General features: G+C 43.6%; 1 protein-coding gene across 1 annotated transcript in view; it reads right to left on the bottom strand.

Annotated features, from left to right (window-relative positions):
- Nucleotides 1-12,624: 12,624 nt before the first annotated feature.
- LOC136576410 (potassium voltage-gated channel subfamily H member 8-like) overlaps nucleotides 12,625-15,581 on the bottom strand; it is a 463,162-nt gene continuing 460,205 nt past the window's right edge. The window contains exon 15 of the mRNA XM_066575676.1: nucleotides 12,625-13,943. Within this exon, the coding sequence (XP_066431773.1) occupies nucleotides 13,191-13,943 (753 nt within the window). The 3' untranslated portion in view covers nucleotides 12,625-13,190. The remainder of the gene's footprint in view (nucleotides 13,944-15,581) is intronic.

Below are 15,581 nucleotides of genomic sequence, written 5' to 3'. Positions count from 1 at the left end.
GCGCCTGAGCCCCGGCAGCTAAGGAGAGGTGAGTATATATTTTTTTTATTTTTTGACACATTCTAGGGATGATTTTCAGGGAAGGGCTTATATTTAACCCCTTCCCACTCCAGGACGTACATTTACGTCCTGGAGCATCGGGGTATGTATGCAGAGAGGTCGCAGGGCGGCCTCTATGCATACAGTGCGGGCGTCAGCTGACACCCCCGGGCAATAGCTGCGGCTATTAACCCTCTAAATCTCGCGTTTGGGGATACGTACACCCCCCCCCCCCCCCCGCGCACACGCGGTGAGATCGCGGGAGCCGTCCAGGTGTCATGGCTGCTGGGGGCCTTTTGAAAGGCCCCAGGGCTGCCTTGAGAGACTGCCTATTAAGCGATCCCCGTGGGGTGGCTTGATAGGCTGCCTGTCAGAATGCAGTATGACGTAATGCTATAGCATTGCATCATACTGCAGGAGCGATCAAATTATCGCATATTGTAGTCCCCCAGGGGGACTTAAAAGTAAAGTGAAAAAAAGAGAAATAAAGTTTTTTTAATTGTAAAAAAAGGAACAAAAGTTTAAATCACCCCCCTTTTGCCATATCTACAATTAAAAAGTCTAAATAATAAAATAAAAATATGTATTTGGTATTGCCGCGTCCTTAAAAGTCCGACCTATCAAAGTAGCGCATTATTTTTCCCGCATGATTAACGTGGTCCGAAAAGAAAAAAACGACGGAAATGTACTTTTTCAGTCACCCTGTCTCCCAGAAAAAACGCAATAAAAAGCGATCAAAAAGTCGTATGTTTTCCGAATTAGTACTAAAGGAAACTATAGGACATCCAGAAAAAAATGAGCCCTCGCTGAACTACGTCGACAGAAAAATACAAAAGTTATTACGCGCACGAGATGACCGCAGAAAATAATTGAATGTCTGAAAAAAAAGAGTAGTATAGTAAAAAAATATATATACAAGTTTGGTATCGTAGTAATCGTACCAACCCATAGAATAAAGTTATCATGTCACTCTTGTTGCAGTTTGTGCGCCGTAAAAACAAGACGCACTGAAAGATGGCAGAATGTCGTTTTTTGGGTTTTTTTTCATTTTACTCCACTTAAAATCTTTTTTTAAGTTTTTCAGTACATTATATGGTGCATTGAAAAATACAACTCGTCCCGCAAAAAAACAAGCCCTCACACAGCGACGTCGATGGATAAATAAAGGAGTTATGATTTTTTTAAGGGGGGGGAGGAAAAAACGAAAATGGGGGAAAAAAAGGGCCGCGTCATGAAGGGGTTAAAGCCTTTCCCTGAAAATCCCTGCAGGGCTTGCCAGCAGCCCACTGCTTTCAATGGGACTGCAGAAGTGCTGGTCCCATTGAAGGCAATCGGAGAACATTATGATCCTCTGCCACAGCCGTGGCAGGGAATTCTTTACTCCCTGCATGGATGAAAAATTCCTCTTCCACAGCTGTGGTGGGGGATTCTTTACTCCCCGCGGAGATGAAGGAGTCCTCTTGAACTCCCCGCGGGGGATATTTACGTGGCAGAGAGGGGTGTGTGTTAGTGTGTTATAATTTATTTTTTTACACATGCTTGGATGATTTTCAGGGAAGAGCTTATTTTTAAAGCCCTTCCCCGAAAAATCACTGCAGGGGCTGCTGGAAGCCCATTGCTTGCAATGTGGCCGTCGGCAGCAGCTGCAGCCCTATTGAGGGCAATGAGTGGCATGGACCTGCATTAACGTGCGTTTGTGCACGTATGTGGGTGCACACCTATGTACGGCACACGCACATGCTCGTGTGAAGCCACCCTAACACTACCTAGGGTTGGTGACATAGACGCATATTGCGGCCACATTTATGCATCTGTAATACAGAGCACTCTCCCGTCTGTGGGTCTCCTAACCTAAACTCCAAGCATCCTAGGAATCTTATCATGAATCAATCATGCATAGTCTTTAAACAGCAGGCTTTCTTTTGCAATCTGGGAACTTTTTTTGCTAGATATCCTGACATTTGTAAATTGCTCTTTAAGGGATTTTATACATTTTGACCAATTTCACTCTTGAAGCCCCAAAATACCTTTTTTATACTTTTGTGAATCCTGCAGTTTATTAAAACTTCAGGTAGCCATGTTTCTCAAGCTCCTTATTTGTTTGAGGATATTCCCCACTGACATACAGCAGGGCCTTAGAATAATAGTTGTACAGGTGCTGTTTATTGTTGTTGCTCTTTTTAGGCTATACCTTTGCATACTTTTATGCAGAGGAGTCCGCCATACATTGTAAAGCCTGCTATGATGATCCTCCTATTACAATTACTATGATACGTTCAGCCTTCTTCCACGTACAAGCGTAGCCTTTATTTGCAGCTGTTTCATGTGGAACAGCTTGTGCTTTTGATTGATTGCTCATTTTAAAGTTGATATGACTGTCAGTATGGTAGATCCTTGTTACTATCAACTTATTAGCTATTGTTTTCATCACACTGTCACTGTTCCTTCTTTCTGTCTTCCTAAAGCCTGAGGGAAAAAACTTGTTTACATTCTCTAAATTTATGGTAATTTTCAAAGTAGCTGAAACTTGCTAATGATATTTAATTATAAAGCGCCAACATGTTTCCTAACGGCATTTTGTGCCATTGTGTGGTAACCGCAATGCAATATAAGCCCTACCCACCCATAGCAGCCAGAGCCTGTAGATCTTACCGATAATGTTGCCTTCTTATCAGCCAAATCTTCCGCCAATTAGCTGCTCTGAACCCTTTGACCCTGAGACACAGAGTTCTGTTCCAATGATGTAGTTTGGAGATATACTGCCCTAACAGCATTTATTCTAGGTGAGGACCATATGGAGACATCCCAGAACTGCACGCACAAGTGCCTGTTTAATGTTATGGCTGATTGGTGTACAGTAATCCCTCAAGTTACAATGGTCTCAAATAGTGTTGAGCGAACACAAACAGTTAAACTTTGCTAAAAGTTTGGTTCAGCATGAACCTCGGGCAGTTTGTCGCTGCAGAACCCACTAGAGTACTACCACCAATACTTCTTTTAGGGGTATTGGTGAAATTTCAGTTCAGTTTGAACATAATTTTTTGACAAAATCTGCCAAAATTGAATTTTTGAAAAATTTGCTCGGCATTAGTCTCAAAATATAATATTTACACCATACAATAGTCTTTCCTGGGCACTTGTAACTTGAAACCAGGCTCAACATGCAATGACACAGGCAATCCAGGCCCACAGTATATGGAAAATGCATCCAATCGCCAGGAGGCTGTCGCTGATAAAGCCCTGTATTAGCTTGAGGGCTCATACACACTGGCGTTTTTATTTCTTGCACTGCAAGAGCGAGTGAAAACACTCGCCTCGCAGCGCAAGAAAAATGCTGCGATATCGCCAGTGTTTTCAATCTGGCCAGCGGCAGCAGCGCTAGCCCCATTGAAAACATGGAGTATATCGCAGACTTCTGCCACAGGAGTTTCCTTCATCCCCGCGGGGACCGGCTGGCTCCCCTGCACTGCTGTCCAGCACTTTCAGCAGCGCTCAGTCAATTACAGGCAGTGCTTAGCTATTTAGCAATGAATAGCTAAACGCTGCCTGCAATTGGCTGAGCGCTCAGCCAATCAGCACAGCCCTTTCAGGAGGCGGGGATTTTTAAATCCCTGGCTGCTGAAAATGCTGAACAGCACTGCAGGGGAGCCAGCCAGAGGATGCGTCTGAGCAGTGGAGTGGTGAGTAAAGTTTTTTTTTTTTAACCAGCTAGGGATGATTTTCAGGGAAGGGCTTATATTTCAAGCCCTTCCCCTGAAAATCCTGCTGTGGGGTTGCCACAAAACCACTGCTTTCAATGGGGCCGGCAGCAGCGCTGATCCCATTGAAAGCAATGGGATAGCATCCTGGACTTCTGCCACAGCTGTCACTGCTGTATTACACTGTCTAAGAGCCATACACGCCTTCTATAATACTCAGTGTCCTACATGGCTTTTATGGCACTCAGGGTTTTAGACCAGTTTTAGGGCTTTTAGTAAACTTCGGGTTTTGCAAGCGTTCGCTCATCACTAGTGTATTCTACTACTTCAGGGACTGAGCGTTTGGAGTCGATGATGATGAACACTTGCAGTGTCAAATGTTTTAACTCCGACCAGCTCTGGATGTATCCTGATAGAATCTGTGGGATAGCCTTCAGGTCACATATTTTATAGTTTTCATGCAGAAAATGAATATATTAAAAAAAAATAGAAATATTGAAAGAGTGCAGCATTTGACCTATGTGGATAGAACCAGTGGTCAAACGAAGCTGAATCAGATGATAATGATGATTGTGAGGTTTGTATTTGAACAACAAAACCAAACTGAATTGTGTATCTTAGAGGCTTCTTTAATGCACATACTTCCTTAAAATGAAATATGCAACTTGTGTTACTACTCTATGTTCTTATGTAGGGTGAGGACATCGGTCATTTGTCTACCACAATGAAGAACACTGCAGTTGTGAAGAGTCCTTACGTTTGGTGGCTGTTTGTATGAAAGGAAAGGTAAATGTAGCAATTTTCATAGGTTTGTCTTTGTAGAGTTTGAGTTGGAGATGAGCAGTGAATTTCCTCAAGATGTTCACCTGGGAGTTTTATGTGACTGCTAGGGGCATCCTGCTGTTCTCTTTTTTTCTTGTGTATTCCAAGAGGTTTGCTCCTTGTTACACTGTCTTTTCTAAATGTAAATTAATAGCACCATTTCTCTGCTCTGTTGTGTGTGTGTGTGTGTGTGTGTGTGTGTGTGTGTGTGTGTGTGTGTGTGTGTGTATATATATATATATATATATATATATATATATATATATATATATATATATATGTGTGTGTGTGTATTAGAGATGAGCGAGTATACTCGCTAAGGCTAACTACTCGAGCGAGTAGTGCCTTATTCGAGTACCTGCCCGCTCGTCTCTAAAGATTCAGCTGCCGGCGCGGGTGACAGGTGAGTTGCAGCGGTGAGCAGGGGGGAGAGGGAGAGAGAGATCTCCCCTCTGTTCCTCCCTGTTCCTCCCCACTCTCCCCTGCCGCTCCTCGCCGGCAGCCGAATTTTTAGAGATGAGCGGGCAGATTCTCGACTAGGGCACTACTCGCTCGAGTAGTTAGCCTTAGGCTGGGTTCACACGGGGCGGATTTGCCGCGGAAATTCCGGCTGGAATTTCGCCATGGCAAATCCGCCTGCGGCCGCTAATCCCGTTATTAGCCAGCCATGTGGACGAGATTTCTCAGAAATCTCGTCCACACGGGACAGCAAAGCCGGCACTGTGGCGCGGATTAGCCGGCAGCAGCATGCTGATTCTTTTTCTTCCTCCACTGCGGCCGCGCTCTCCTCTATGGGAGCGCCGGCCGCAGCAGAACAGCGAGCGGCCAGGCAGCTTCAAAACCCGCGGCTAAGTGCCGTGGGTTTTGAAGCAGCGCTCCTCCTGGCTTTTCGCTGCGGCCAAACGGCGAGATTTCCGCCGGGAATCCGACGTGTGAGAACCCAGGCTTAGTAAGTATACTCGCTCATCTCTAGTGTGTGTGTGTGTAATATATATATGTGTATGTAATATATATATTTGTGTGTGTGTGTGTATACATACATACATACATACATATCTGTCTATTATAGTATGTTTATTTTATAATTTGTTTTTTTGTAATTCTTGTTTATTTTGGCATATGAGAAACCCTTTTATCCATATAGGAGACACATTATTTCTCAAACAACTCTTCCGTCCAATTATTGAGGTTTTGGTTCTTTTAAGCTTTGAAATTGACCATGAATTATATTAGATTATCTTATTATTTGAATTGATCAATTATATTAATTTCCATATAACACACATTTCATGCTTCATATTTGTGTACATCACATTTTGATTTTTCCTCTGCATCATCCACTTTATTTTATGGTTTTATTTTATTCTTTCCTTTATATTTATTGCTTTGTTACATTGTTCATTATCCCAGCTTAACTGAAGAAGAGGCCGTACGTCTAAACGCGCTTGTATTGCTGTTTGTTTAAAGTTTATATAATAAAGAATATCATTGCACTCCTATTGCCACTTGTACCTGGAGAGTTGCGCTAGATTATTTTTTACCATTTCCCATATGTCGCATGACTTGTTATCCTCAGGTCTAGACTGACTGGCAGCACCTCCAGTTCTCAGTTGACCAGGAAACGCCACCATGGGGTTTGCGCCACCTTTCTCTCCTTCAAGCATTCCTATTTTTCCATGTAGTCAGCGCTGGGACCCCTTAGACCTATTTGCTCTGGATCTTGGTGGTGATAACCATTAATTCATTCACAGATTCATTTGTGTATCCTGTAAGAAACCTCTGCCGGCTAAGAGTAGAAGTGTTCTCCATGGCACTGAATTCTGTAAACCTCACAGAGAAGTCCTATTATTCTCATCTCTTGTCTTTGGTTTATCTTGTCTATCAAAATGCTGTCTCTTTCCTTGCTGACTTCTTGTGTTCAGCATTAATCAGAAAATTCTAATAACTGAAATGTCAAAACTATTTTCTTTAGTGGATCATCCATTAGAAGCCGATGCATTTTTAAACTTGGGGCTCCATTTCTACTGATGCTTTTAACCTTATGAAATTATACAATGCTAAACAAAAGTGCTAGAACGTGGTAAAATATGTGAAAAAATGAACTACTCGCACCATTCTACAATACTTGCTTAGATAATAATACAAAGAATGGGCATGGCCAAAAGTTTCTATAGATGGTGCAATTGCTTAATATCTGCCAAACTGTAAATGCAATGTAAATTATTGTCCTTACATGATTATTGATGAATGTGCCCTACTATCTTTGGTTTACCATATTTTAACCATTTCCAATCCTGTGTCTGACCTCTGAAGACATCATGATTTAAGGCTGTACAGCTCTGATGTTGGAAGACGTCCGTTGGGGTTCTCTTACTGTATATTGCCAGCCTCTCTTCTGTTGGAGCCTATCTAACGTGTCACCTCATGCAGTACTGGCTTTAGCTAGCATATAAGGCTGTTGTAACGGCAGGAAAAGAGTAAGCCCCCTAGGAAAACCAGGATGCAAATTGGATGGGAAAGGGTTAAAGAATAGATAATGCGGGAATCCAAAACCCTATGAAATAGGAAATCATATGAAGTACATGAACTGTTCAACTGCTTTTCTAGGGCAGGGTGCCCAGAGGGAGTTAGTGGCGAGAGCGCAAAAGCAAAAATACAGTACTATTTGATTCCAAATTTATTCTGCAGTAGGACAACCGCCCCAAACATCCAGCCAATGTCATTAGGAACGATCTTCAGTGTAAAGAAGACAAGGATTCCGGGGAGGGGTATGACCCCCGTAGAACCCTGATCTCATCATCGAGCCTTTTTGGGATTACATGAAGAGACCGAAGGATTTGAGCGAGCTACATCCACAAGATCTGTGCTTAGTTCTCCAAGAGGTTTGAAACAAACCTAACTGTTGAGTTCCATGACATAGTCCCCAGAGATGATCTCAACATCATCGACTCTATCAGGGAAAGTTAGGGCCCTTTTACACGGGCCGATAAATCTTTCAGATTTGTGCATCCAGTGTGGATCTGAACAATTATCATTCAGTGTAAATGTATGCCCCGAAGGAACGGCAAACTGCCGCAACTCACTGCTCCCCCGTGCCGGCACCCGAACCTTTTCTCTTGAGCGGGCAGGTACTCGCTAAGGGCAATGCTCGCTCATCTCTAATTCTTACTTCTCAGCAGTTTTCCTCACCTGCCTAAACGTTTCACAGTACTGTACATCTACTGTGTTCCTAAACACATACTGAAGGCTACTAGTGAGTACTGCAGAGAGAATATCCCCAACAAAGCAGATTGCGGGAAAAGAATAAGAACTGGACGAGAACTTTGAGGGGGTATTCCCATCTCCACAAGTTATCAGAGTTGTCTCCTTTTAGGGATTTTTCATACGATGGCATAACGTGACAAAACAAAACCATTGATTTCAATGGTTTTGTTTTCATTAGCGGGATTCTCACCAGTTAGTGCTGTCGAGAAAAGATAGGACTTGCTCTAATGCATAGAATTGAAGAAGGTGTCTATGCCCACAGAAACGCGTTGCCAGTCCCCTTTATCAGTATGTTTATGGATCCTGATTCTCATCTTTACTGTGGTTTGTAATGGGTGTGGATTTTTAGCCTTTACTATTCTATTAAATCACCTGTGAATCACTGCACTACCTTGGGAGCACCATTACTGTGTACCACCTACCAGGATTGGGAGGGGGAAGGGGGTTGTTTTAAAGATCCCCTGTGAAGTAAGTTATTACTTGCATATTCATGATCTGCTGCCTGGAGCGCTGGGGTTATTTTCCTACTTTGTTTCTACTTCTTTCCCTCCAACTAATCTTGGATTTGGAGTCCCCCATTGGACACTCTCCTATTCCTTGGATGTCCGTGTGACCAGGCAGGAGCCACATCTCTGGTAACATCCACTATTTAATTTCATCGCCTACTGGGACTCCAGGCATGGTGGACTTCCCACTCAGGACAGTTCACTCACGCCAGGTAAGTCTACCTCTTTCTAGAGTAACTACTCTCTGGTTGTAATCTGAGGAGCGCTGCCCTATTTATTTCCTTGTCTAATGTGTTAGGTCCTGCCCGATCTTTCTCGCACGTAGTATTATCTTTCCACTGTTTTTCATTCTCGCATGCTATGGCTTTAGAAGGGCCCAGAAAAAAAAACCTTGGGTCATGCACAACTACGCTTCATGGCAGCAAGTGTAGTTGTATATACAGCTGTTATTACCCTTATGGACAGAGAGCATACATAGAGATTAGAGATGAGTGAACGTACTCGTTTAGGGCGATTTCGCAATTGAGCACCGCTTTTTTTGAGTAACTGACTACTCGAGCGAAAAGATTCGGGGGGCGCCGGGGGTGAGCGGGGGGTTGCAGAGGGGAGTGTGGGGGGGGAGAGAGCTCCCCTCTGTTCCCCACTCCAACCCCCGCTCCACCACGCCGCCCTCCGAATCTTTTCACCCGATTAGTCAGTTACTTGAAAAAAGCGGTGGTCAATTGCGAAATCGCCCTAAACGAGTACGTTCGCTCATCCCTAAGGGTGAAGTCACACGAACGTATATCGGCTCGGTTTTCACGCCGAGCCGATATACGTTGTCCTCGTGTGCAGGGGGGGGGGGAGGATGGAAGAGCCAAGTGCAGGAACTGAGCTCCCGCCCCCCTCTCTGCCTCCTCTCCGCCCCTCTGCACTATTTGCAATGGGGAAAGGTGGGACGGGGGCGGGGCTAATTCTCGGAATACGAGGACAACGTATATCGGCTCGGCGTGAAAACCGAGCCGATATACGTTCGTGTGACTTCACCCTAATAGAGATCCATGTACTATTTCATTCAATCAGAGGAAGATTTCATTCAAAGGAGAGTCAACATTGCATAAGCCCTTTTGGATTTATTCATTTGCTCATAGAATTACTTGTGTGTAGAAATATTGTACAGATGATGTACACAGAGCCATAATGACACTGTGTGCCCCATGTAGTGTCTTCATGAGCGATGCTATATCTGTCTAATATTTCCACAATAGGACATCCAATGGAGCAGCCTACGATTATTTCATGCAGATCCATAATGAATGCATTAGAATGAAAACTCTGTAGGTGTCCATAAGAACTTGGCAGTTAGGAAAAGAAGAAGAAAACGGCTCCTCCAGTCAACAAAAGGGTTCTACGACACTCGCTATGTATTAAGGATCCTCAGAGCGGCAGAGTAATTAGAATCTGAATTAGCAAGTCCCGCTCAGCGACTCATTGCTGACCTGTCTGACACCTTCAAAGTGGGTATTTGTTAAATAAGCCTCAATTCTTCCCATCACGGTGTATCCTGTCAATCTTCAGCTCTCTGGGATATTCCTATTAAAAATAAATAGAGGAGGAAAGGCAGCCAAGTATCGGACCCCGGGGGAATATCCTGAGTCGTCTTAAATCAGGCTGTTGTAATGACAACATTTAGCTCAATGTCTTAGCTTGAGACCAAGTTAACTGGAGCTCAGCGGCATCTGATTACTTGTATGCCTCAAATTATCTCTGTTTTTACAACTTAAGAGCATTTAATGGTGTAACAAGGTACCTGAAAAACCTTCCAACAGGGACTGATTGCCATCTTGCTGCTATGCTCAAGTTACAGCATAAAAATAAGACAATGCAGTGAAATCACTCCAAAAGACAATCTCTTGAGACGTCCATGTCTGATCGACACCACATTTGTGTGGATTGGGTCCCTAAAGATCTTATTGCATCTCAGCCCTTTGTCCTTCTTTGGTAGGACCAAACCCAATTTTGAGTTGATGTCTTAGAATAGCTCCACTTTTGTTTGGGGGTTTACAGGGTCCATTTACACCAGCGTGTATGATGTCAGAGTTAGGCCCAATGTCCACGGGTGGATTTGATTTGCGGAATATCAATCAAGGCGCCCATAGGAAAGCATGGGCGTCCGCAAATTAATTAAAGCATGCAGATTTGTTTTGTGGACCTTTTGGTCCGGAAAACAAATCGCAGCATGCTCCATTTCTGTGCGGTTCACATTTAAGTCAATGGAAGCCGTACGATCCGAGGCCCATCCTCAGCCGATACTGTGGCGGGGTCTCGGATTTTGCGAGAAAGCAGGAGATTTAGGGGAAAAAAAATCTGTACTGCGTATGTTCGGTGGCAAGCTGTGTGGACCATCTGCAGTACATAAAATCTGGAAGTACAGAGGTCCGCACGGACGCCGCCACCTGCCCGCACAGGTATGCAGGGCGGGTTTCAGTTGCGGGCTCCCGCACGCTAAATCCGACCCGCCTGTGGACATGAGGCCTTAGTTCGTTTGCCAATGCAGCCTGTTTATACAGGCAGATACATCGTTTGCTCGTTCAAGTGAGAAATCATTCAGTCGCATCACATTTGCTGTGTAAGTGACTGAGAAGGACCGAACGATTGCTGTTTAAACTGAATGACAAGCGAACGAGCCAACGATGGGTTTTACGGCTGCGTAAAATGAACGACGAGCGAAAAGTGAACGATTCTCGTTTGTCATTCGGTCCTTGGCTCCCATTTACACTGAACGATTATGGTTCACTTTCAAAGTTCCACAGTATGTTAATTTCAGTTGCAGATTTTCACTGCGGATTTCACTCTCTTCAAGGAAAAATAAGGAAAATCCACAGCAAGCCTTCAACAAATCCACATTACACTTATGGTATTTTTGTGGATTTACGTAGGATTTCTCTGCCATGTGATTCCTAAATCCTTGAGCCTGCTATGTCATATTTGCTGTGGGCCTTCCACAGCAGAAAATATGCAGTGGCCAAATTCATGCCCAAATGGTGTGGATTTTGTTATGGATTTGCAGCAGATTTCAACCTGTTTATTTCAAAAGGTTGAAGTCCACAGCATAAAGACATGCTGTATATTTAGAATACACCGAGTCTTTGAAATATTCTGTGCAGAAATTTCCCACTCCAAGTGGATAAGATTTTTAAAATCTCATCCAAGTGGGTTGTACTGTGAATGCTGCGGAATTTACGCTAGAAGAATCTGCTGCAAAAATTCTGCAGCATTCACAGCACATATGAAGGCACAGTGAGGGTAGAACTTAGCATATATTTATTTCATACTTAAAGGGGATGTCCAGACAGAGGAAATATTTACCTGATCCAGTGGTTTCGGAACCACCACTTCCCGCCTGGTTCTGACACCAGGTCACGCGATATGGGCCTTCCGTTGCTCGTGACATCATTGCAAGGGACTGGCTGTTCAAGTCATTCCAATAACTAAGCCAGCCCCCTCTCTGTCCTTGAATTGGCCTTGACATATAAGGGGCTGGCTTAATTATTGAAATGAGCCAAGCAACTAAGCCTCTAGGATGATGTCATAGGCAACAGAAGGATCATACCATATTACCCGGTGTTGGAACTGGGCTGGAAGTGGAGGTTCCGACACCACTGGATCAGGTATTTTCCCTCCCTGGAAACCCCTTTAACCCTTTCCAATTCACTGTCTGACAGCTGAAGACATTCTGATTGAAGGCGGTACAGCACCGATGTCGGAATATGTCCGGCAGGGTATTCTTACTGTATATTGCTGGCCTCTCCAGCATGTCCCATACCACAGTACTGGCTCTAGCCAGCAGATGGCGCCATTGTAAAATGGCAGAAATAGAAAATCCCCTAGGAAACCCGGTATCCAAAATTGGATTGCAAAGTGTTAAAATACTGTTGAATGTCAATAAGAAACCACAATTTTTTGGTAATACATTATCTTTATTAAAGCAAAATAAATAGATTCTTCCATTTGCTCAGATAGACCTCTACCCAGAAAATGCTCCATGCGTTGCACCACATGCACCTTTAATTTGATCCCTTTTATTTTGTACGTGTTTCCCTGCCAGAGGGTCCAGTCTCGTAGCAAATCAATGTGCTTGTTAAGTCCCCTCTAGCAATGAAAGGGTTGAATAAAATCTCTGCTTTGGAATGACAAAGAAAAAACAAAACAAAAAAAGTTCAGTATAAACCTTCAAGTAGCAAATATAGAAAAATAAGGTCCCTTTTTTTTTTTTTTTTTTTTACTCAAAAAAAGCAAAAGAAATGAAAACCATCCAGAAATGTTCCCTTTTTAAAATATTTGGCTCAAATTTGTACACCGTTTTCTAATAAGTGTTAATATTAACAATATTAAGATCATGCTATAAGAAACTCTTGTTCAATTCTTACGTTCCATGCGCATAGACACCTTAGATTACTCTTAACCATTCGTGTTCTGGGTCTGACCACTTTTAGAACAACGTTAGTGCTCGGGTATCTATAGTCGCTACAAGTAACTCTGTTTAATGTCCATGTGCACAAAGTGCTAAGATGATGTGGCTGGTGATACTATCAGCCATAAGAACCAACCTTAGAAAGTGTCGTTTTTGTTTCACTATAAATTGCAAGTTTTGTTAAAAAAAGAAGAAAAAAAAAAACAGAAAAAAAAAACCATCTGGGCTTTGTATCTCTCGTTGCCTCTAGACTAGTATCATGGCAAAGAGAAGAAAATCTGGCAGTAGTTAGACATTCTCTTGTCAATGGGATAATATTATCCTACAGTAGCTTGGTCTAGCCTTGGAGAGCTCCACTTTGGTAAGCATCCCCATGGTCAGTGCTTTGGCTTCACATTCTTTCTACTATTACACGTTGGTGCCCTCATCATCTATGAACCTGATGATGTCCCCTTGCGAGTCTCCAGAAGAACTACGGACCAGCTCCAGAGCTGCAGGAGATGATGTGTCTCTATAGTCTCGTGACATCAATCCCAAGAGGTCAGTCACTTGGTCGTTGACTGGGTCGGCATCTTTAGGGCTACAGAATGATCTGCTGGATGTGAAACTAGGACTGAGCTTCTGCACTTCATTTTGCTTGCTGGGTGCTTGATGAGAAGCCATCACTGGGGATGAATTACTATGAATCACCTGGCTCACGTGGTTCATTTGGGTTTGCGGGAAATGGCTATGGTAAGGGGACAGTGCTTGGTTCACAGTCATGGGGCCACAACTCTTGTGCTGCCTGTGGTGAGTACACGAATGTCTAAGGAATGAATCCAGCGAAAGGGCAGGGTGGACATTTTTCCTGCATGAATTCTCTGGCTGGGCAGCCTGAGTTGGCTGATTTAAGGCCTCCATCCAACCTGTGTTACGTTGTGCTACATCTACCCTTGTCTGACCAGTGCAGGATGTTCCAACAAGGCTAGGAATGGTAATTTGGGACTGCTGTCCACTGCAAAACCCACTGCTGTTGCTATAGGTGTTATTCAGGGTGGGGGTAAGGAGGCCAACAGAGGGAGATTGCATGTAGCTCTGGTTTAGGAGAACAGGTCTCAGAAGCTGAAGCATCTCATTCAGGTCCTTACTTAATTGTGTAACTTGCTGAGAAAGGACGGTCATCTACAGAAATGATAGGCAACAACATGTTAAGGATTAATGAATATACCGTGTTAACTAAGTTTAACTCTACAATAATATACCAAGCACAGAGTTTCCTGTGATCTTTGCATGGTTCTTTAAAGGGGTTGTGCCACTTCTAGCTGTTTCCCCGCAGGAAGCAAATAGCTCCATACATTGTGAAGTGGCCCAGGTTTGTACTGCAGGCTGAGTCCCATTTACTATACTAGAATTCAGCCTGTAGTACTAACCCTAGCCACTGCGCAATGTATACAGCAGTTAGCTTCCTACAAATAGCTAGAAGTGGCACAACCCTTTTAAAGGAATATTCCCATTTTAGGCATACATGGAATATTCACAGGACATAACATAAATAAGTTGGCGCTATACAAATAAAGATTATTATTAAATACCTGTAAAACATGGGATACCTCTAAGACTCTGAAATATGAGCGCACAGGGGTCTCTAACAAGAGGTTTTCAAGGCATTTGACTCTTGTTAGAGGCGTTGTATGACATCAGAAAAACATGACTGGTTTTTTTTTCTCCAGAAACAGTGCCATTCTTGTCTAGGGGTTGTATCTGGTATTGCAGCTTGTTCAACTGTATGGGGCTGGGATGCAATGCCAGACACATACCATGGCAAAAAGTGGCACTGTTTCTGAAAACTAAAATAAGTATCAATGTTTTTCTACCCCCACACACCTCCTTTTAAAGGAACCTGCCAGCAGGTTTAACCCTTCTACACCGTATACACAATACTAATAATAAAACATATACCCTTTCTGACATGTACACATTAGCCCTGCATCCATCTTGAAAGGACATTTGTAATAATTAGGCGCCATACGCAAATCGAAAGTTAACAGTCCAGTAGGCAAACCTGGACTGTGACCGCCGTCCACAGTTCTCTCTGTAAACCAGCCCCCCTGTCTTTGATTGATGTGGATGACATCTCAAGGTCATCCACAAAAGGGGAAGAAGCCAGTGACCTGGAAGTCAGAATGGGTCCGATGCATGTGCAGTTTGTTACGCCCTATAGTGGGCAGACTCATCAGGCTCCCCTGTGTGTGCCCCAGTCCCGCTCTAACTGCCGGGAAGGGGGCTTCCTCCTCTGTTTGTGGATGAAGTGACGTCATTCATGTCAATCAAAGGCAGAAGGGCTGGTTCACAGAGAAGACAGCAGGTGATAGGCATGGTCGGAGTACGCCCACCTGACAGTTAAAGGGGTTTTCTGATTATAAAAGACATCGGTAGTATCGGGGAATGAGTTATGAATTTATAAAACATAACAATACTCTCCTCTCTGCCGCTGCTCTGGTCCTCCCATTAGTCAGTTTACTTCAGCTGTCACATGGTTGTTTAGCCAATAGGAAGCCTTGACATTGAACATTATCGGTGACTTCCCATAAACTAGTTGTGACTTGTACATTAGAAACCCACATGACGCATTTATGGGGCGTCACTGGGCCAGAAGACCCAGTGATGTCAGGGGTCAGATGCCGCGCTGCCAGAACGTTAAAACAGTTTTTAGCCCCATGGTGAGTATATTTCCAAAGTATAGCTTTGGGCACAGGAGAGCCCAAAAGTACATCAAAAAGTTAAGTTGGACAACCCCTTCAACTACTGATTTGCATACAG

The sequence above is a fragment of the Eleutherodactylus coqui genome, chromosome 8, assembly GCF_035609145.1.
Source record: "Eleutherodactylus coqui strain aEleCoq1 chromosome 8, aEleCoq1.hap1, whole genome shotgun sequence".
Classification (NCBI taxonomy): domain Eukaryota; kingdom Metazoa; phylum Chordata; class Amphibia; order Anura; family Eleutherodactylidae; genus Eleutherodactylus; species Eleutherodactylus coqui.
This window is presented reverse-complemented; position numbering and strand designations above follow the sequence as displayed.